This window comes from Ursus arctos, chromosome X (genome assembly GCF_023065955.2).
Source record: "Ursus arctos isolate Adak ecotype North America chromosome X, UrsArc2.0, whole genome shotgun sequence".
NCBI lineage: Eukaryota > Metazoa > Chordata > Mammalia > Carnivora > Ursidae > Ursus > Ursus arctos.
Window position 1 is genome coordinate 103,998,835 of NC_079873.1, and position 23,928 is coordinate 104,022,762.

At 37.3% G+C, this 23,928-nt stretch overlaps 1 protein-coding gene across 1 annotated transcript; it reads left to right on the forward strand.

The window, feature by feature from the left end:
• The first annotated feature begins 17,122 nt into the window (after positions 1 to 17,122).
• On the forward strand, positions 17,123 to 18,064 carry LOC113271023 (olfactory receptor 1-like). The gene has a single exon (XM_026520678.2). The coding sequence runs from the start codon at positions 17,123 to 17,125 to the stop codon at positions 18,062 to 18,064; it is 942 nt and encodes a 313-aa protein (XP_026376463.1).
• Positions 18,065 to 23,928: the final 5,864 nt, after the last annotated feature.

Sequence of the window (23,928 nt, forward strand, 5' to 3'; positions counted from 1 at the left end):
TAGCATAACACTTAGCATTTATACAAAGATTCACTTATTTACTTATTTGATACAATTTTGTGAGTGTTAAGTAAATGCAATCTTCCAAAAGATCATATATTCCAACCCAACCATTTCCAGATGAAGAAACAGAAGTCCAAAGAGGGTAAGTGACTTGTCTAAGGTCTCACAGTCAATTAGTGGCAGAGATGGTGCTGGAATCCAGACCTTCTGACCTAATTCAGTGACCTTTCTACATCACTATTTTGCTTTCCCCTTAATTTGTTTTCTGCAGTTATTCTGGATGGGACTTTCACCTTTGGTACATTTATTTTTCCAGTAACAGATGAAAGGTCATCCTCTGTCACCGTATTTGAGCTATATGATCTTGAGCAAATAGCTTGCTCTTTCTGAGTCCTAGTTTCTTCATCAATAAAATAAAGCAGCTAGACAAGGTGCCTCTGAGGCTCTTTTCAGCTTTGAGCTCTAATTTCCCATGGCTCTGTGAGTCAAATTGTACACAGATCATTGGTCATTCTCAATATCTGATGGAGGGAAGTTGAAAGAGCAAATTTCTGTAGATCCATGAGTCCATGCCATACAAAATATTCTACTCTGCTCTTTCAGCCCTCACAGTGTCAGAAATGCATATTTTTTTAAAGATTTTATTTATTTGACAGAGATAGAGACAGCCAGCAAGAGAGGGAACACAAGCAGGGGGAGTGGGAGAGGAAGAAGCAGGCTCCCAGCAGAGGAGCCTCATGTAGGACTTGATCCCAGAACACCGGGATCACACCCTGAGCTGAAGGCAGACGCTTAATGACTGAGCCACCCAGGCGCCCCCAGAAATGTCATATTGGTGATTTGTCTCTGTGGAAGGCACTGAAGACAATTGAGGCAAGAGTATTGGAGAGATGTTTTCCAAACTTCCTAAGTACCTTAAGGCAGAAAGAGCTTGAACAAAGATCTGGTCAAAGCATCCAGGTTATGTCACATCCTAACCCTATGATCTCAAACAAATTGCTCAACCTCTCTACTATCTATTCCCCTATCTAAAGTGGAAATATTACCTAACTTAAATGGCTATTTGAAGATTAAATAAGAAAAAATATAGAAAATGCTTAACAGATATGTAGGTGCTTAATAAATGTTGCTTTGCTTCTCCTTAAAGGTCCATTTTTTATTCCACAATTTCAAACATATGAAATGTCCAGACTAGGCAAATCTATAGAGAAATTAGTATATAAAAAGTAGATTAGTGGTTGTCAATGTCTTGAGAAGTGGTGCAGGAATGGTAGGATAGGTTGTTTCATTTGTTCGTTTGTATTTTATTAGCTAAGAGATTTAATTAAAATTTATGGGCTTATACTTTCAATATGTCTAAAACTTTCAACACTTATGCTGCCCGAAACCTTATCATTCCTTTAGTTCAACGTCCACCATGATTTGATATTCCCATATGGTTACATTCCTCACTCTTTCATTATGTTTTTACTTATAAAAATGTTCTAAAATTGATTGTGGTGAAGGTTGGGCAATTCCGAATATACTAAAAACTATTTAATGTCCACACATTTATATGTATATGTGTAAATTGTGTGGTGTGTGAATTATATCCCAATAAAGCTATACCAAAAAAATTAATCTTGATGAATACTAGGGGGGGGGTATCCATTATAAGTCAGTCATTCTTGGCTGCTTCTAAATCCTCCTACTGACCTACAGCAGTCATTGAATGAGATCATCAATTTAAAAGTACTTTGAAAAATTTAACAATGACAAAAGAAATGTATTCAAAGGAAATAATAAAATCATAACTGAGGAAATAAATAAAGACATGAATAAATGGAAAGAGACACTTTGCTCCCAACTGGCAAGGCTAAAATACAAGAAAGGTAAGTTAATATAGAGATTTAATGAAATATCAATTAAAAATTCTTCAGGGTGTTTTACAGACCATGACACATTTATAGTGAAATTCACCTGGAAGAATAAGAAGTCAAAAATGCCAAAAAATACTATTTTACATAATGATGGTATATAGCTTCTCAGGTTTTAAACCTTATTACAAAGCTTTACATATAAAAAAGAACTTTTGGTATTGAATTAAAAATGAAGATTGATCAATGAAATAGCATATTTTAAAGAAACAGAGCCAAATTTATAAAAATGTCTCCAGTTGGCCAGAAAGAACACACACACACACACACACACACACACACACACACACACACTAAAAGGAACACTAACAAAGCACTAATAAATAAATATTGGTGGGGAAACTGTATCTGTAAGAAGAGAAGTGAATTTGGTTATATGTTTCTCACATCATATGCTTCAATAAATTCCAGAAGGATCAAAAAGTTAGACATACAAATCTAAACTGTGAAACTAGAAAAAAAAAACCAGAATGGCCTTGTTTATCTAGCTATTGTAGCCACTGAAAAAATAAAGGGTATCACTGAAGCCAGGATGATGTGTTCAAATATATGACAGAAAATCTTGGGCACATTGTACTATAATAAGATGAAGATCAAAAAGGAAACAACCAAAAGGGAAAATATATACAATTGAGAACTTTCAAAACACATCAGTCAGAACATATAAATGAATAATGAAACATATGAGATAAATGTATAAAGCTCACTAGATGAGTGGTCAAAAAAAAAATGGACAACAAGCACAATAGGGAACACATTCAGTATATAATCACAGGACAAAACATGTGACCTCAGCATAATACAAATTGAAACACCATGTCCCCCAGCTTGGTAGTATGTGTGTAATAAAGGCCACTCTCAGGAAACAGGTCACTACATAAATTGCTGGTGAAATTTCTGGAACACACTATGACAATGTGTAACTGCTCTTTGCCCAAGTAATTCCATTTGCAGAAATACACCCCCAAGGATATAATCCAAAATAAATGAAAATAATTTATGCAAAAATGTTCACTATATTGCTGTTTAAATATTCATCTGCTGTATATGTATATCTGTAAATCACTATGTCATATGCTTAGGGGATTCAATTATGTATAAGACCCAATCCCTGCCCTCAAGGAGCCTATGATATAACAGGGAAGACAATTGTATGTGTAACATGTTCTTTCATGGAAATAAAGACAAAGAGCTACAGGAGCAAAAAAGAAGAACTGATTTTATTCCATGGGCCTAGAGCAGGGTGGGGGTGGGGTAAAGAAAAGTATCATGGAGGAGGTAGCATTAAACCAGAACCTTAAAAGGTGAGTAGAGTTTGGTGCAAAATGAGAGTGGTTAAAAGACATTCCATGAACTATTCCAAATGCTCAATAACTGGATGATGGCTAAACACACTATTGGATATTAACAGGCTGGATGACTATGCAATCATTAGAATCAACCAAAAGAAATATATTGGTGAAATAACCTCAAGCCACATAAAACCATGACTGGACCTGCAAAGAGTCAGGCAGGCAGGCACTCAAAGTGCTGTATATCCATGTTTGATTCACTAAAGTTGCTCAAGTTTCATAATTTTAAAAAGTGAACAACACTATATAAATATGAGGGCTAAAGCAAACCTACAAGCATTTGCTTTGATCATTCTCTGGGATTAAACTCTCAGTCAGGAGGGCTGTGAACTTTGGATTTCTGCAGTATCTTCAGGAAACAAGAATGGCAGTTGTTTATGGTTACTGTAGGGGGCTGGATTTTGTGCTTCCTCCACTTTCACATCTCATATGAATGAACACAAATCATCTCCTATGAACGAGCAGCTTGATGTGCAGCTCCCCACGCTCTTCACCCTCTCTCCCCATCACATCCTAGCCCACTAAATCCTCTTCTATTTCAACAAAGCAATTGCAATGCCCAGTCTCCAAAATCCCTGAGTAATGAGACAGGAGTTAGGTGAACTCAGAACATCTGTCTTGTTTCACTTACTCTACTGATAGGAAAAAACAAAAGCACCTGGGATTGGTAACCTTAGTTTATGTAAGCTTGGAATTCATCAGCTCTGATTTCTGCCTACTACATTCTTACCCAAATTTATTGTGTGTTCCCTCTGCAGACATAAAATAGAAATGTGAAAAGCAATTTAGTTACTCAAAGAAAAACTTGTCACTCTGGTTGAAGTTTTTCAAGTTCTAGGCCCCAGGCAGACACATCAAAATAGATCAGTTTTTACTGTATATCCAAAATCAGTGGCTCTGTGTGAAAGGGCCTGCCCCATTGTTTGCTCCCCTCCACTCCAAATGGAAGGGTTTTGATGAAATGCAAAACGCCACAAACTTACCTGCCACGTCTTGTCATTTTTATCAAGGTCACGTCTAGCATTTAGCACTGGCTCCCCCAGTGGTTTTTGCTGGAAGGACTGAGGCTATTAGCTTGGACTTCTAACCATATAAACAGCCACTCGTGGGCCAACTGTGTGGTATTTAACACAAGCAATATACGTCATATAACACAGAATCATTCTCCCCTGAGGGAATCTGAGGCTAATTGAAAGGCTACTGTGTAAATAATCTCTCTTTCCATAACTGTATCTTATGTTTGTGTAAGTGTTAAAAAAAAAAAAACTCATGGGGCGCCTGGGTGGCACAGCGGTTAAGCGTCTGCCTTCGGCTCAGGGCGTGATCCCGGCATTATGGGATCGAGCCCCACATCAGGCTCCTCCACTATGAGCCTGCTTCTTCCTCTCCCACTCCCCCTGCTTGTGTTCCCTCTCTCACTGGCTGTCTCTATCTCTGTCGAATAAATAAATAAAATCTTTAAAAAAAAAACTCATGCCACCAATTTTTTTCATCCAAATCCCACTCAAAACTATTACTATACTTTTACTGTTCTAATACCCCTGTGAGATTAGTGGGCCAGTGATGGTACACTTACACAACTGGGCTGTTTGGATAAGACCGTATCTTCAGGCCCCAAGTTAGAAAGAGCAATGAGCAGATGGTCTGAAGAGATGGGCCCTGTCCTCAGCTCTGCCACTAACTAGCTGTCTGATATTTGGCTAATAACCCCTCTTTCTGGTCCTCAGTTTCCTTACCTGTAAAACAAGAGATTAAACTGAATAATTTACAGTTTTTCCCCACTTCTAAGATTCAATGAGTTTAAATTCATAGATGTGTGTCAGAGGCAGCCCACTATGAACAAAATGTAGCATTATAAAGTTGAAAATATATTTGTTTTGCAGTAAAATACACTTGTGCTATTATGTGTCTTGTCTTATATATCGAGTATCTAATTCTCCCATTTTGATTCGACTGATTTGCTTTATAGTTATTTTCATTTTCCCCCACAACCACTATCAGATGCTATGACTATAAATATCATTTTAATTAATAAAATATGTCAGATTAATTTATGCAGCAAATACTTATTGAGTGTCTATTATGTCCTAGGCACTAGGGATGCATAGTGAACAATAGAGACAATATCCCTATTTTCATGAAGCATGCATACTTGTGGATGGAGACATATAATAAGCAAATATATAAATATATAATATAATATAAGTGCTACAAAATAAACACATTAAATGTGATGAAAAATAAAGATGGGTATGAATAAATGCAGTGGATTAGACATTCACATTTATTTATGTATAAATGACACAAAATAAACTATTTTAGAGTCATAAACCCATGAGGAAAAACAAACAAGAAACAGTATGAAAAAGCATTTTAGGAAAAGGAAAGCAAAAGAGCAACTATTAACTGATTGGGAGACCCAAGAAACCTGAATCCTAAACCAACAGTGAGAAAATAAACAACACAATTTGCACCAATGATCTCCCAAAAGTCTCAAAAATTGACAGTACCCAGTCACCATCGGGTACTTCTAATAAGTGAGGGAGAAAGTGGAGCTGAAAACATGGGAATTGGTTGAAAGATGGTTTATGAAGTTATTAAGCCTCCAAATTCCCTCCTCTTTCCTTCACAGCAGGGTAATTCCCCTACATACTTCCCTCTTACCAAAGAGTAGAAACTTATTCTGATCATTAAAATACAAGGTGTTTGGACTGTGTGTCTCAGCTAGAACTCAGTGTGTGATCTAGCTATCTACTGTATGTTGAGACCATCGGCCCTCTTCTCCTGTTTAGTTCCCAGAAACCTGCAGCCAAGGCTTGCCACAGGTAAAAGATTGGAAGATTATTTTCTGAGAGAATCTGATCAGCTTTACAGAAAATTATCTAAAAATAATTAGAAGTTCATCAACAGAAGGGATCCAGCCAAATCATTCTATAGTAAGGCCCACCATGATTAGAACTTTTCATAAGCTTTTTTGTGTCCCACTCAAATATAACCAAACATCTAAGGACCCGAAGACATAATTTTTTAAAAAGTCTATCATAAAAAGAAGAGATCAAAACAAGTTAAGAAAAAATAACTAAGGGGGAACATATCTCAGCGAGAGGAGAACTTTCAAAATCATGAAGACCATCAGAAATATAAAAGAAGATATTATAGTCATTAAACAAGAATAGTATACAAAAAATAAACATTAAATAAAAGAGTTCTTGGATATTTCAAGAGACAACAGAAATAAAACTTCAATAGCAGTAGTGGAAAATGAAGTTGAGGAATTCTTACAAAAAGTAGACTGAAGAAACAGAGAAAGAAAATAAGAAAAAAAAATTTTTAAGATTTTATTTATTTATTTGACAGAGAGAGAGACAGCCAGCAAGAGAGGGAACACAAGCAGGGGGAGTGGGAGAGGAAGAAGCAGGCTCCCAACAGAGGAGCCTGATGTGGGGCTCGATCCCAGGACTCCAGGATCACGCCCTGAGCTGAAGGCAGACGCTTAACAACTGCGCCACCCAGGCACCCACCCCCCAAAAATTTTGATTTAGAAGATCAAACCAAGAGTTTCAACATAGCAATGATGGATTTTCCTAAAAAAGAACAGAGAAAATGAAGAAGAAATTATCAAAAAAATCATTTGAGGAAAATTCCCTGAAGAAATAATTTCCAGATTAAACAGGGCAATTGAATACCCAGCAAAACTGATGAAAATAGATCCACATTAAGGTATACCACATTGAAATGTAGGAACACTGGAGACCAAAAGATTATACCTGAATGACAGAGTTGAGTAAGAAAGCAAAAAGGAGTAAGGGCCACAGAGATGGTCATAATCATGGCATTGCATAAACCACTATATCCAATCCATCAAATGCTGCCTGCTCTACTCTAAAAGGATATCCAGTATCCAAAAACTTCTCTCTGCCTCCACTGAACCATCTTAGCTCAATCCACTATTATCTTTCTCTTGGAGTACTACAATAGCCTATAATTGGGCTTTCTGCCTTCACTCTGGCTCCCTGTAGCCCATCCTCCAGACAGCACCCAGAAGCATCTTTGCAAAGTGTTAATCAGGCCCCTTTCTTCCTTTCTTAACCCCCTCAATTGCTTTCCACTGCATTCAAAATTAAATCCAAACTTTTCACTATAGCATTCTGGATTCCCCATAATATGGCCCCTAAATATCTTTTGACATCATCATCTGTGACTCTCACTACTTCCAGCCACACTAATTTTCTTTGTGGTCTATGTATATGCCCCATACATTTCCACCTTAGGTCTTTTGCACTAGTCTACGTACAATTCTCTAGGTCTTCTCATCACTCACCACTTAGTTCTCAGCTCATTTGTCACTTCCTTGGAGAAAAATTCCCTAGTCAACTTATGTAAGGTCGTCACTAACCCAACAATTCTCCACTCCATTTTATTCACAGCAACTATTCCCAGCTAAAATTATGTTTTAAAATTCATTTCTCTATATATTTGTTATCTGTCTCCCCCCACCAGAATGTAAGCTCTATATGGGCAAAAAATACTTTTGCCTTTCTTATCACTGTATTTCAGCATCTAGAACAGAAGCATGTCATAGGTGCTCAATAAATATTGCCTGAACTTATTAATGGATTAACCACCAAGAGTTCATAGTCCTTAACACTGTAACAGAACATAGTTGCAGATACACTTGGTGACATAGTGGCCATATATTAAGGAATTCAAAAGGTAAGCCATGGATGAAGAAAAAATAAAGAAGCTCATCAAGGTTACACCTGAAGAGAAACCAATAGTTTTGAACTCTGCTGTAATGTCCTTCAGTTTCTTTGTGTCCATGACTTGAGTAGCAAACTCAAGACATAGAGAAAAGACACACTACTGAGGAATAAATACACAAATGCTGTGAAACGAAGTGTGTATGTGCGAGAAAGGGAGGGTTGTTTTGATGCAAAGGAGGGTGATCCAGCCCAGTTTCTCACTATAACAATGCAATAGATAACTTGTATTACCCAACTCCTGAAGACCTGGACTCTAATGGATTCTCAAGAATATAAATTCCAATTGGTGGCATTAGATTTCCTTTCTTTACAGATCACATGGGAGGTCCTGTTTAGGAGATAGTAATTGTCTTAGTCTGCTCAGGCTGCCATAACAAAATACCATTGGGTAAATTAAAAAACAGAAATGTATTTTCTCCCAGTTCTAGAAACTGGAAGCACAAGATCAAGGTGCCAGCATGGTTGATTTCCAATGACAGCACTCTTCCTGGCTTGCAAGCAACCACTTTCTTCTTTGTGTCCTCACATACAGAGAGAGAGCACTCTTCTGGTATCTCTTCTTTTGAAGGTACTAATCCTAGCATGACAGCCCCACCCTAATTATCTAAATCTACTTATCTCCCAAAGGTCACGTCTCCAAATATCATCACATTGGGAGTCAAGGCTTCAATATAAGAATTTGCAGAGGTAGGGGATACCCTTCAGTCCATCCTTTGCAGAGAAAAGAGGCAAAGGATCAAGCAGGACTGCTAGATGATATACAGTTGAGTGAATAGGTCTACAATCATATTCCCTTCCCCATTTATCTATCTGTGGAGCTCACTAAAGCACTTGTACAGTTACAATTATCCAACTCCCAGCACTTCCCTCTTCATCCTCCCACCCTTCCAAACCACCATGTGATAAATATAAAGATTATTGTACTCTAAAGTCATCTGATGGGATCAAGTTTCATAGACAGAAAAGGAATTCCTTTGTGTTTAATAGATAATAAATCTGATATCTATATTAGGGAAGTAATATGTTCACAGTGACTCCAAAAATAATATTTCAAGCCAGAATTGAGACACAGAGCTCTTACATCCCAACAAAAATCTTTTCCCTGTACAGACTTAGCTGTTGTCCTAAGAGACCCATGCCTCAGGTTGGTTCTGAGATAATTCAACAGATATTTAAGGGCTGCTAAAATGCTGGGTCACTGTGACCCTTAGTCTGTATTTTACTGTTCAATTCTATCTTCCTGGACATTCTATCAAGTAACTGAAAATCAGGGAGATCCCTCCTCCTCCACCAACCTTGAATTTCATTAAGGAAGAAGTACACTGTGTACTTGTTCCCTTGGCACTTCAGGTGGCGAATTTTATCCTTTCCCAGGCCAATTAGAAGCTTGCAAGTACCTTGTTCTCCTGCCAGCTGTCTTCAAGGACAGAGTGTTTTCTAAGACCCACATGACAATAAATATTACCTAACATAGACCAGAAATTCCATGCCAGAGTTGAAAAGATCAAGATTACTACTAAGATTGAAGCATTGACTAGAAAATAGTCTCAGTGATCCACTGATTATGAAGCAGTTATGGGTGCCACCTTCCCAAAACTCATGTTCTCCAAGGAACCTTTTATGATAAAAACCCATCTAACTCTGACTACTCAATTACTCCACTTTGCATTCTGTTGTTATCCTTGTTAAGTTGTTGCTTTGAAAACACTACTTTGGTATTCAGAGTTGTCATTGTGCAGGTGTATGCTCTCCCTAACAGATTTGTGTGTTCCGTATAGCTGTGTCTGAGTATGGTTTTCAATACCTGTGCTTTATGTATTCTAAATTTTACTTTCTTACATTTCTTTTCACAGACAAAACAAGGGCTAAGGATTGGCCAAATGTGGCTCATGCACCAAATATAGCATGCTGAATAGTAAAATGTGACACCATCTTCTATGATTCTCTGCAATGATAGTAGCTAAGTGGTTAAACTTTGATGCCCACATATCTCCCTCCTGACCTCCCTCCAACAGTCTTTCTATGTCCCAAAGTCTCCCTTATGTAATTGCCAACAAAACCTTGATAAAGCTGATAATTGGATGGAGCAGGAACGCCATAGATAATCAACGCTTGCTCTTCCACTCCTCTCAGTGTTTCCTTTTTTTTTTTCTTGCTGCTAGTTATGTTTGTGGGGAGGAAGAGAAGGCAAGAGGGAATTTACTGGATCCTCGAGCGTTCTCTGTCAACTGGATGAGAGGAAGGAGACCTATGGACTGCTCCTCTCACTTCATTTCCTCTTCCCTAATCCTGAAGAAGAGTTTTCATACTGCCTCCTTCTCCCATTAGTGAATCAATGAATAAATGTATAGTCTGGGTGTCCATCCTGAAGAGGTTTCCAATGAAGGTATAAACAGAGATTGGCTCTGATTTAGTTGACAAGCTGATAACTGTTTCTAATGTTTTTCAAAAACTTTTATTAAGCAGATTACTTAAAGCTATGCTTAATCTTTTTCTTCCCTTTCTCCTGTTTCCTCAACTCAAACAGAAGCCTACCTCTACAACTACCTCCAGATGACCCTTCTTAGCTAACACACTCTTTTGTAATAAACACCCTACCCACTCACACAGTATAGGTGAAATGATTAGGCAGAATGTAATTTTATTGTCACGAATTCTCTCTCTCTAAGTGGGAAATTTAGAAACTTCATGAATTATACATCAAAACACATACACAAAAGCCACTGTGTTCATTGAGAAGAAATTGTACTATTTCTACTACCCACCCTCTATTCACATACAACCACATTTCCACTACAATACATATAAATGTGCCCAATTAGAAATCACAGAATTGTCAAATGTCAGAGTGGGAATTGATTATAAAGTTAATTTAGTCTAACCCCCTCATTTTATGGAGGATAAAACTACTATCCAGACAGAGGGCTTTCCAAAGGTCACTCAGGTAGTAGAGAATAGAAGTGAGACCAAAACAATGGCCACGTTTATGATCCTCTGTGTCAAACAAACAAACAAACAAACAAACATTCAACCAAGTATTTAAGAGTATATGGATCCATCCTCCAGATGAGGAAGCATAAATCTTTTCGCAGCAAAAATGACCCTATTCATCATGTCTGAACCTCTCTGCTCTTTTCTGTATTGCTTTGCTGCTGTTGTCAATTCCCAGGGCACTTCCCTTCCCCTGCCTCTCAACAGCCCCCATGAATGAGCAATTCCTGAAAGCATTTGCTATGACGTTTGCAAAAGGAGCCACTCAGAGAAAAGGTCAGTATCAGTGTACTCTGTTTCCAAATATGCCCCTTTAAAAAATCAGACATTACAATACTGAATAACAATTGCCTAAAGACTTACAAATCGCCTATAAGAAAGTCCAAGGCCCCTGAAAAAATGTAAAATCCAATGCATGTTGTGATGTGATTTACCAAACTGAAAAAGGATCACAAAATGGGCATGAAGAGACACCATTTTTCCACTGGCCTGGGGATTCCATTTGCAAGAGGATGACATGACTCATTCCTCAGTATGCTCAGCCATTTTTCTAGTCAGGCAGACCCCACACATACTCCCTGGTCACTAGAAATAGCAATACAGGTCTCTAGGGACTTCCAAACAAAGAAGTGGAGCCACAAAGGAAAGGAGTATTTAGTTATAGCCAATTTGCCAAGTATTTCTGATGTTAGTCCTTCCCTGGTAATTGTCAGTCTGCTCTGAACTCTGAATCTTCCACAATACAAATCATGCTTGCTGTTTCTCCTAGATGCTGCTGTCAAACATCATTAATCAGGTGGTACACACAAAGACCTTCACCATTATACCCAACCTACTACCTTCTACCACTCTCTCCTGTACTACAGCCATACCGGACAACTTTAAGTTACTGCACGTCATGTACTTTGAGGCCTCACGCTTTTCTCCTCTATATATTTACAATGGTGCTTCAAATTGTTTTTTATTCATGACTCATTTAAAAAGTCATTTTCTCTTTAAAGTCTTCCATGACCCCTACTGCCAAGCCAAATTAATTGTTCTATATATAATTTCTATTCTCTCATTAATTCAATCATTCACAAATTTTTGAGTACCAAGTACTTGTCAGGCACTTTGCTAAGCATTGGGAATATAGAAGAAGATAGACATGGTCCCTGTCCTCATATAATTTATAGGATAATAGGAGGGATAAGTAGTTCCAATAAGTACTTTTTATAGGGGAAGTGCAGGTGGCTATGGGATGTCAATCCCAGGATCTGACATAGACTTGAGAGGTCAGAGAAGGTCTACCTGAATAAAAAGCATTTAAATTGAGACCTGAAGTAGGAATATGAGTTAACCACATGTGGAGGGTATTACCTTTCAGACAGAGAAAATAAGCATATGAAAAAACAGTGAGGCAAGGAAGAATGTGGGGGTTTCAAGGAACTGAAAGAAGGAGAGCACAAAATGGGAATTTAGAAGGCCAAACATTGTAGGCTATATTAATAATTCTTGACCTTATGCTTTATTCTCCATAGGGTGATATATGCTAAGATGGGTTGGGCTTGTGCCAATGTCCCCATGTGTACAGAACTGAATAAAGTGGGTCTCTGAGAAGAAAAAAAATAATTCTGGACCTTAAAGTAAGAGGAATAGGAAGTCAATAAAAATATTAGCCTAGGACTGTTCAGAGGGAACAAATTAGACATGTTAATATTAGACAGGTTAATATTAGATTGTTAATATTAGATATGTTAATATTAGACATGTTAATGGCCTGGAGTAGGTTGATGAAGAGAATTAGATACATTTGAGTGATATTTAAGATCAGGAATCTACAGGACTTAAATAATGGGATCTTAAGAAAGAAATATGGGAGGTTTCAAAATGATAAAAATTAATAATGCTATATTTTATTCAGGTGAGGAACAATACAGGAGGATCAAAATTTCTTTCAGGCGGGGGGGTAGACAATGAGTTCAGTTTTAGAAATACTGAATTTAAGGTGCTAATGAGATATACAAGTAAATATAACAAATAGGTGCATGGTTCTGGAACTCAGAAGAGAGAGTTAAATTAAAGAAACAGAATCACCAGCATAAAGATGGTTATTGAAGTCATGAAAGTGGATGATTTTATTTTGGGGAGAGAATAGAATGAGCAAAGGAAAACTCTGTGACCTCACAACAAACATTTAAATGTTATATGGAAAAACCACAAAAGGAGATGGAGAAAGAATGGTCAGAGAAATAAAAGGAAAACCAGGGGAGCGATGTTCTCAAAATCCAAGGAAAGAGGGTACATCAAGAAAGAAGGCGATCATCTGAGGTGAATGCTGTTGAGTTGCCAAGAAGGGTGAATTTAGCAGCATGGGTGTCATTGTGACCTTATTGAGAGCTATTTCAGTGGAGTCGTGTGGGGCAGAAGACAGATTGGAGTGGGTCGAGGTGAAGAAATGGAGACAGAAATGTAGACAATTCAAGAAATTTGTGTTTAATGGTAGGAGTGAGATTGTTCAGAAACTGAGAAGGCTAAGGGATCCAGGGGGATTCACTTGTTTGTTTGAACATAGGAGACTATAACATGTTTAAAAGCTGAGAAAAGAATCCAGTAGAGAATTGCTTGAAGATATAGAAAAGAAGTCAACTGATGGCATAAATATTCTGGGAAGGCAAAAGGGGAAGGGATCCAGAATATAGATGAAGGGATTGGCTTTTATTAAAAGGAAGGATATCCCTCCATGATAACATTAAGAAAAAAAGAGGGTAGCTGAAATGTACATAGTCTCTAGGTTTGGAGGAAGAGTTGAATAGGCAGTGAGAAATTCTGCCAGAATTCAGGAGAGGGAGAATGACAGGAGAGAACTTTGAGAAAATCACTTTTAGCCAATTTCCCAGAATGCCTTCTTTTTCTAGAGCTCCCCCAGGATTACTAGAAGATAATGTAATGCAGTAGTAAAGAAAAGGGAGCAAGAGCAAGAGTTTCTGGTAAGAACCTTGGCTCTACCATGAACTAGTTGTATGACCTTGTGCAAATCACTTTTTTTTTTCAGTTTCCTCATCTGTGAAAAAGGAGATCATATTTTTACCTCCCTCAATTTTATTATAAAAATTAATTGAGTTAAGGGGTGCCTGGGTGGCTTGGTCAGTTAAGCATCCAACTCTTGGTTTTGGCTGAGGTCATGATCTCGGGGTGGTGAGTCAAGCCCCTTGACTCAGAGATCAGCATGGAGTGTGCTTGAGCTTCTCTCTCTCCCCCTCTTTTTGCCTTTCTTCTGCTTATGTGCGTGCACGTGCTCTCTCTCTCAAGTAAATAAATAAATAAAATCTTTTAAAAAATTAATACATGAGGGGCTTAAAACAGTGCCAAACAAATAATAAGCACTGTAGTGTTGCTTTCATTATTACTCCTCTCCAAATGTCACCTGAGTCAGTTTATTGTATTACATGGAGACGCAAAAGGTAACTATTAGGTGTGAGGGAAGGTGAAGTTTTTCTTCAAAGGTAGTTGATATTTTCGTTTTCTAACTAGAGTAAAAATACAACAGGGACATAAGGTTTGCAAATATATATATACACATACATATATTTGCAAATGTTATGTATATGTATATATATACACACACTATATATATATACACACGGTATATAGTCACACATATATACACATTATTTATGTACATGTATGGATTTTATACATATATGTATATGTATGGGATATATATAGGAGATATGTTATATATATATATATTTTTATATTTATATATATGTTTTATATATATATTCCCAAGAAATCAGTGAATACTAATATATCACAGTAGGGAGGACTTGGTCCATAGAGGATGGACTTGAGAGTGGTTTCTAATAAGGAGCCAAGAGGATTGCCTTGAGCCCTAGGGTGATCCTTTTCTAAATACAGCAGCAGAAACACCACCACCAGTTGAGATTTTCAATTCTATACCAGCCCTCTTCTCTTTTTCTATTTTAGGAGGAAAGGTTCGCATCCATGGCTGGAAAAATCACTGATTTTTTTTTTTTTTTTGTGGAGGTAGTGGAACTGTTTCTTTCTGGAATAGCTTTGGAAATAGCCACAAAACATCTGTGTAAGTTCCATAGGAGGGCGACCCCAACCTAAATGCATAAACGTTTCCTCCCCACATTTACTGCAAGAGTATTGTGTCAAATTAGTGACTTGAATATAAAAAATGAAGATACTTATGTGTTTGGTTGGAAAACATGGCGCCAGCTTGAGGAGAAGAGAGAACAAGCAGTTAAATGGAACTACATTATATGGTGCCTAGAAGGTCAAATCAGAAACGTGGATTGTCAAACTTTGCTAATACAATTTGCATTAGTGAAAAGCCTAATTACATGTACATAATGATATGCCACTTTATTATTTTCAGTACATTCTGTACATATGAAATGGCTAAATGTTGCCTAGCAGAGGTCTCACCAGACCTGATCCTGCTTGATTTATAATTAGCACATTTATTTGTTAGTATGCAAATGAGTACTGCTATAGTACTCGGGAAAAATTGTGTTGTTAAGTAAATGCAGCATTCCTCCTGCAGTTTTGCTCCAAGTATTCATTAGTGCTGCCAACCTCTTTTTTTTCAGAGAGTACAACATTAAACAGCAAACCAGCAGAAGTACATGAATTTATACAATGGCAGTCCAGTTGTGTTAGACTGGGAAGGTGGTATGAATGCATGGTAGGTCTTTAGGTAGCAAGTGTGTAAAAACGCATCTCACAGCAGCATAGATAAAGTGCAAATTGGAATAAGCAAGGACAAATCTTCCCATCTGTAAACATGTTTGCTCTCATTTAAACTTACACAGATACAGCAAAAACACTTTGGCATCAAGATTCAGACTCTAGCTCCATCACTTGCTAGCTTTTGACTTTGGCTCAGCAAGCTCTTATGCGCCTCGAATATAGGTTTTGCTCTTCATAGATATAAGCAGTATAGTGGCAATATAGCATAGTGGTGAAGCAAGAGGGCTCTGAAGTCAGACCAACCGAGCTCAGAATCCTGACCACTACACTAGCTATGTATCATTTTCATCAAGTTATTTAACCTCTTTAATCTTTGATTTCTTCATCTGTAAATGGAACATCTTAGTAGCCCTACTTAACTCAGAGTTGTGGTGAATATTTAATAAGATAATCTACAAAAAGCGCTTAGCAAGGGGTCTGCAACACACTAAGGCCTAAATAACCACTAGGTCTTAAAGTGTTGCCCCTAAATCTTCCTCATTTTGGCTTATGCCCAATCAATTCCACTGTAAATGGTGTTGTTAAGAACACTAAAGATTACCTCTGTGTAGCTTAATTCAGTGGACATCCCTACATGACTTCATTTAATTCAGATGACTCATTTCTTCTTTTTGAAATGTAAAAACTGAGAAGATTTCAGGAAGATGTGAGGAAGTGCTTATTACTTAAAGGATAAAATTTTGGATCAGGTGCTGGAAGAGGATTGTGGCATCTCTATCTCTGGAACACTAAAATGTGATCAGCTACACTATCACATGCGTATTGAATACTCAACTGTCCAAAGACGGAAGCTGGGTTCGATGTTCTCTGAAGATTTCTTTTTGCCTTTAGAGTCTATGATTTTTCCAAATTAGTGAACAGTAGTAGCTACTATTTGTATAGAAATAGCTAAAATACAGATACGGGCATTTGGCATGTGCCTGCAATTCTCACAAAAACCTTGTAAAATGGGTATTCTCCACATTTTAAAATTGATGAAATTGGCTTAGAAAATCACAAATAACAAGGTCACGAAAATATTGAGTGGTAAATTCAGCATATTAATTTTTTCATTTATTCACTCATTCTTATATAAATCCAACCAATATTTATTGAGCACCGACCATGTGCCAAGCACCATCTTTAGTCCTGGACTACAGCATTGAACATAGTAGATAAAATTCATGACCTTGTTGAGCTTGTATTTTAGTAGGAAGAGAATATGAGCCAGTACTGTCTGGTTCCAAGACCTTGATTCAATTCTATAATCTAGTATAATGTCCTCTGACCAGTTTTTGTGTCATGTTACTATTTTACAGTGAGGTTGAATTTTTCCCTTTTTAGACACTGCAGAACCATGCACCAAGGAAACCGAACTATTTCCAAATTCTTCCTCCTGGGACTCGCTGTGGGGTCTGAACAGCAGAAGCTCATTTTTATACTATTTCTGTGCATGTATCTGGTCACCATAGTAGGAAACTTACTTATCATCCTGGCTATTATCAATGATGCTCACCTTCATAGCCCCATGTACTTCTTCCTTGCCAACCTGTCCTTCACTGACATCTGCTTCACAACCACTACAATCCCCAAAATGCTGGCAGACATCCAAAGCCGGAGCCCAACCATCTCCTTTGCAGGATGCCTTACACAAATGTACTTTTTTATTTTGCTGGTGGACCTGGACAATTTCCTCTTGGCAGCCATGGCATATGACCGGTATGTTGCCATTTGTCACCCATTACACTATGCTGTATTACTGAGCCCCAAGCGTTGTGCCTTATTGGTAGTGACTCCATGGGTCATCTCCAACCTTGTCTCAATACTGCATCTCAGTCTGTTGGGTCTCTTGACCGTCTGTGATCAGAAAAAAATCCCACACTTTTTCTGTGACCTGGAACCCATTTTAAGGCTTGCTTGCTCAGACACCCAAATCAATGACTTGACAATCTTAGTCATTGGGGGAGCAGTTATCTTTATTCCTTTCACCTTCATTATTGTCTCCTATGTCTTTATTTGTTTCACCGTACTTGGGGTTCCTTCAGCCAAGGGGAAGTGGAAAGAATTCTCCACTTGTGGCTCCCATCTCTCAGCTGTGGCCCTTTTCTATGGATCCATCATTGGGGTCTACTTTCTGCCCTCTTCTGCCTACTCAGTAGAAAGGGATAAGGTAGCTGCCATCATGTATACAATTGTAACTCCCATGATGAACCCCTTCATCTATAGTCTAAGGAACAAGGACATGAAAGGAGCACTAAGGAGACTATTCAGCAAGAAAAAATTTTTCTGGAGATGGTGAGCCCTGCCACAGGAGACACCTCTATCAGATTTTTAGACGTGGATTAGCACACAGAGAGTCCAAAGCCTCAGGCTACTGTGCTATTATGGCAGTTTCTTTCTCATCCATCTCCTGCCCCCAATCCAGGTCCAGGACTCTAGATGAGATTCATATCTCCATTAAAAACAACAACAACAATAACAAAACAAAACAAAATGTTCCTTTATTCCACAGTCTTTTACCACTTACATACAGTTTTCCCTAAATAAGCTCATGGTTGTATAGTCAGTACTTACTAACTGTTCTTTAATTTTTGGTTTGTGTTTCCCTTTTGTCTCTACCTAACCCTACATGTTAGGTCATTGATAGGAAGAAAGGAAGGAAGGAAGGCAGGGAGGGAGAGAGAGAGGGAGGGAGGGAAGAAGGGAGGAAGGAAGGGGGAAAGAGAGGGAGGGAGGAAAGAGTTGATAATAGCTCTTGTATCTTATAGATAATACCATGTTAGAGTTCACAACTTCCAAACAATAACTTGTTTCTCACAATAATTTTTTGAGGTAAATACCATATCATTCTCACACGAGAGGCAAGAAAAGAGTTGTACTAGTAGAAGAAAAGCAAGCTAAGTGAAAAACAATCATGTCACTTGTCCTGCTCTGAGCCCTACAGAGGTTCACCACTGAAGATAAAGTTCTTCAGCATTTAAGATCCTCTACCATCTGAACACATTTATATTGCCGGAAGTTTGAATCATCATTCATTAACCCCTCCCCTGTCATCTTTAGAACAGCCAGCTACACTGAACACTTTGTCATTCTTTGAGCAGCCTATGGATTTGCATGACTCTTGTCTTTGTACATGTTACATCTTCTCCCTGGAGTATGTTTCACTTTCTTCCTAAAGACATCTGACACTTTCAAAAGACTCCACCTCAAGCCTTACATTCTCTGTGAATCTTTCATAATTCTCCCATCTTTCTAGGTAAAATTATTACTTTCTCTTCTAGGCTCCTGTAGCATTTTATTTTGTTATTGCATCATTTATTGCAATGAATTATAATTATCAGGATATTTGTTGATGCTATCCAAGATGATCTAAGCTCGTTATGGGGTGCAGGGACTATGTTTTTACTAACATTTATAGCTCTAGCCTGGTATAATGTTTGGAACAAAGTAGGTGCTCAGTAAGCCAAATTGACCAAAAAATTGTCATCTTTCAAAAGAGAAAATTTAGTTTTAGTTTATCTCATGCTGACTTGTTGAGTAATATTAGATGAGTCAATTAATTTCTCTGGGTTTTAGTGCTCCACTGATACATGGAACAGTATAGGAACTTCTGCATACCAGCTACCCACATTGACCATACAGGACTTGTTTGAGGTTAAAACATTCTGAGACAGAAGGCTGTGAAAATACCATACTGGGTAGGTTCCAGGACTCCAAAATAAATCCAGAGAAACATAAAGAAAATTGGGTATTAAACATATATATGAATGTGAGGGCTTGAGGTACATGAGGATTTGTGTGTGTGTGTGTGGAAGCTAAGACATGATACCGGGCCCCTTTTATGCTGTATCTGTATAGTATCTGAACACTTGACCACAGAGGAGACTTCAGGCTTTTCATGCACTTAGCACTGCTAAAATGTATCCCATTGCATTATATCATCTGGATTGAATGAACCTAGCTCTTTGTTTTATGACACTTTCAGGGCTGGGTTTGTGGCTTTGTGGTTACAAAAGCACCACAATAGTCTAGTCAGTGCTACTTAAAGTGTAGTTTGCAGACTTATGCTAATCACAACACTATTTGTTACTGGTCAAAAAAGTGATTGAGCTAAATTTAGAAACTGAGATGAACATTTAGAAACGTAGAGCAATTTCACAGTGCCATGAAATTTTTATTTTATTTTACAAAAGGATCAGTCTACAAAAATTTGGAAATTAAAAAAAATACTAGAATCATTAGATTCTTCTTCTTTTCATTATCTTCCTCCTCTTCCTCCTTCTTTTCCTCCTCCTCCTTTTCCTTTGTCTTCTTTTTCAACAGAAAGTCTTAAGCAGGACTCTGTATGATGAGTATCTTTTTAGTCAATACAATCAGGATCTGATATCGGTTAATTTAAAAAGTCAGTTAAACAGATGACTGGATTAAGAAGATGTGGTCCATATATACAATGGAATACTACTCAGCCATTAAAAAGAATGATTTCTCAACATTTGCTGCAACATGGACGGGACTGGAGGAGATAATGCTAAGCGAAATAAGTCAAGCAGAGAAAGACAACTATCATATGGTTTCACTCATTTATGGAACATAAGAAGTAGGAAGATCAGTAGGAGAGGAAAGGGAAGAAGAAAGGGGGGTAAACAGAAGGAGGAATGAATCATGAGAGACTATGGACTCTGGGAAACAAAGTGAGGGCTTCAGAGGGGAGGGGGGTGGGGGAACGGGATAGGCTGGTGATAGGTATTAAGGACGGCACATATTGCATGATGCACTGGGTGTTATAGGCAAGTAATGAATCATGGAACTTTACATCAAAAACTAGGGATGTACTGTATGGTGACTAACATAATATAATAAAAATTATTATAAAAAATAAATAAAAAGTCAGTTAAAGCAGAGTCATTACACACACACACACACACACACACACACCCTTAACACTTTATTTTTCAGGATACTCTATTTTTACTTATTCCATGAAAGATATATTTCTTAGCCAATCTTTTTATTTAGGGCCAAGACCCTTTTTTCTTTTTTCCAAGACCCTTTCTTTGACTGATTGAGTTCTGTGTAATCATTCTTGCATAAACCTTACCCTTAATACATTATCTTTGACTTCCAGTTTCAGTCTATGTAAAGTGAAGCAAGAACTTAGAGACACTTGCAAAGCAAGCTAAGTGCATAATCTTCCTTGGATAATCTTTAATTTTGTTCCCAATTTTTTACATCTAATTCAAAACCAATATTTTTAGTGACCTACATTTATTTAGTTTTCTTAATGCATGTAACTTAGTTTTTGTAGAAACAATTTTCTTTTGTTTTCATATTGTGTTGGTTCATATAATTTTATTAAATTTTACTAAAATTAGACTTGCAAAAACAAGTGCAACTAACACAAACAGATTTTGGAAAAAACACAGCTGACTCTTGGTAAGGTAACACAGAATTGGTGGGACAAAACCGTAGCTGTGTGGGCATATAGAGAGTAGCTGACTAGCTGCAGGTATTCATCAGGGCATGCCATTAGCCAGAATGTTTTGTGCAGATAATGGGGAGTGTCTTTAATCTAGAGCTATATTCTGAAAGTCACTACATTTTCTAACTCACTTGTATTTTTTATACTCCACTATGCAGTTAGTTACAAGTGCTTGGTTTCTGAAGTTCATTACTTTATTTCATGTACATTTGTTGAGGACCTTGCCTAAGCCATACAGTGTATTACATTTTGGTAACAGATGTGAAATGTATAGTTTCCGCCCAAAAGAAACTCACTGAGGTGGAGATAATCACAATATAGGATAAAAAGTAATGTAAGGAACCGTATGAGCATTGAGTCCAGGTATTCAGTGACTACATCTACTGCCCCTGTGTAGGACTTTGGGATATAGAGGCTTAAGACGCCCTAAGAGCCCAAACTAGGTTTCACATTGTTTTGGAACGGTATCATTCTGAGACAAATGATCTGTTAATTAAATCTGATCATGGAACTGAAATTATCTATGTCCTCTAAGACCTTGTCACACATTCCTTTCATACACAGTACCCTACTAACTTCTGTAGAAATTTGTATTTTTCAAATGTGCATGTTTGCTTAGTATTAGGCAGTTCTGACACACCCAAAGAAAGTGCCCCTCAAGCTACTTGAATGCATCTGTATGACAGAAACAATGTATACACAAAACAATGGGGTGAACCAATAGCCCAGGACTATGGAATATTACACAGCCATAAAAAAGAATGAAATCTTGCCTTTTGCAATGATGTGGATTGAGCTAGAGTGAATTAAGCTAAGAAAAATAAGTCAGTCAGAGAAAGATAAATATCATATGATTTCACTCATGTGGAAGTTAAGAAACAGAATGGATGAACATATGGGAAAGAAAAAAAAAAGAGCCAAGTGACACATCTATCTCTCAGATCACCCCCCCAATCAACTTTTTAAAAAATTCTGCCTCAGTGGGAAGTCATCCAAGTACCAAAGCACATTATTTAGCAGTATGAGATTACAGTGTGGAAAAGGAATGAAGTCTGGGCTTAAGGATACATTTTAATAGGCTTAGTCATGAGCACCCATAGTAGGGCTTGCTGACATGAGCTGAATTAGTAAGTACATACACAAGACCAATTACCTGTTGTCATGGAGCAATGGTCTGGACTCTGCCACTGTCTCCATGGGCATCTTTGTACTGTTGTTCTCAAGATTCCCCATTTACAGATGATATTAAACCAAATGTTTTCAAAGGTTGCTTCTGACCTCAACATTCTATGATTCTCATTTAGTGATTTCTTGATAAAAATGTTGTCTAATGCCAATACTTAATATTAGTTCATAACGTTTGTTAAGACAAAGCTAAATAAAGATCTTACTGGAAGATTTTCTGACTTCAGGTAATCCCAGTCCCTAGGATAACCACTTATGACAGGAATAAGACCTCAATGTGGATTCTCTATTCTTGGAGCTAAATGTGTTCTTTGAACACTATGTTGTATACTGTTTTTAATATTCCTTAGAGAGTAATGCAGAAATTGTAACAAGATGCCAGACTTTAATTAAAAAAATTATACCATCAGGCAATTGCCTCAACTTTACACCTTTTTCCATTTGACCATATAAGAAAGGAAAGGTCTACAGATTTAATTAGTTCAAAGTTTTGAATGTGTATAAGCAAGAGCATTTTTCTCTCTTCACCCTTTATGAACCACAAAGAACAAGCATTTGAAATCTGAATCCAGGATAACTTAATACAGCTCTTCCCAGAGTAACCAGAAAGTCACTGGGGCATGAAAGAGAAAGTCATACAAGAGAAAGTCTATGTATCCACAAAACTGTACCTCTGTTTAGACACTCATCGCAAAGATCTGTGTTCAGAGCAAGATAAGGAGCCAATTTAGAAAACACGCTAGCATAAGTGTTTTTTTTTTTTTAAAAAAAAAAGCCTGTATATGCTTAAGTCACAATGTAAAAACTATATATTAGTGACGATGGTATTAAAATAATTACCTATACCCATACTGATGAGAATCACCCACAATTCTATTAAAACCAAAAAGTACAGCATAGGGAATATTATCAATAATATTTTAATAACTATGTATGATGACGTATGGTGACTGCATTTATTATCACAGTGAGCATTTCATAATGTATGCAATTGTCGAATCACCGTGTTGTATACCTGAAACTAATATAATATTGTATCTTGACCATATTTCAATAAAATTTTAAAAAGGAATGTTTGGTGGAATGTATTCCAAAAGAAGGCTCTGTGGAACAACAGAAAATATGATTCCACAAAACATATGAATAAACAAACAAACAAAAAGCAGAATCAGATCTGTAAAAAGAGAGAACAAACTGATACTTGTCAGAGGGAAAGGGGGGCAGAGGGAATGAACAAAATGGGTAAAGGGAACTGAGAGATACAGGCTTCCAGTTATAGATTGAATAATTTATGGGGATGACAGGTACAACATAAGGAATATACTCAATGACATTAAAATAGTGTTGGAGGGTGACATATGGGAGCTACATTTGTGGTGAGCATAACATAATGTATAGAAAAATTGAATCACTATGTTGTACAACCGAAACTAATGTAAGGGTGTGTGTCAACCATACTCAATAAAATTTTCTTTAAAAAATAAAATACCATTGCATTG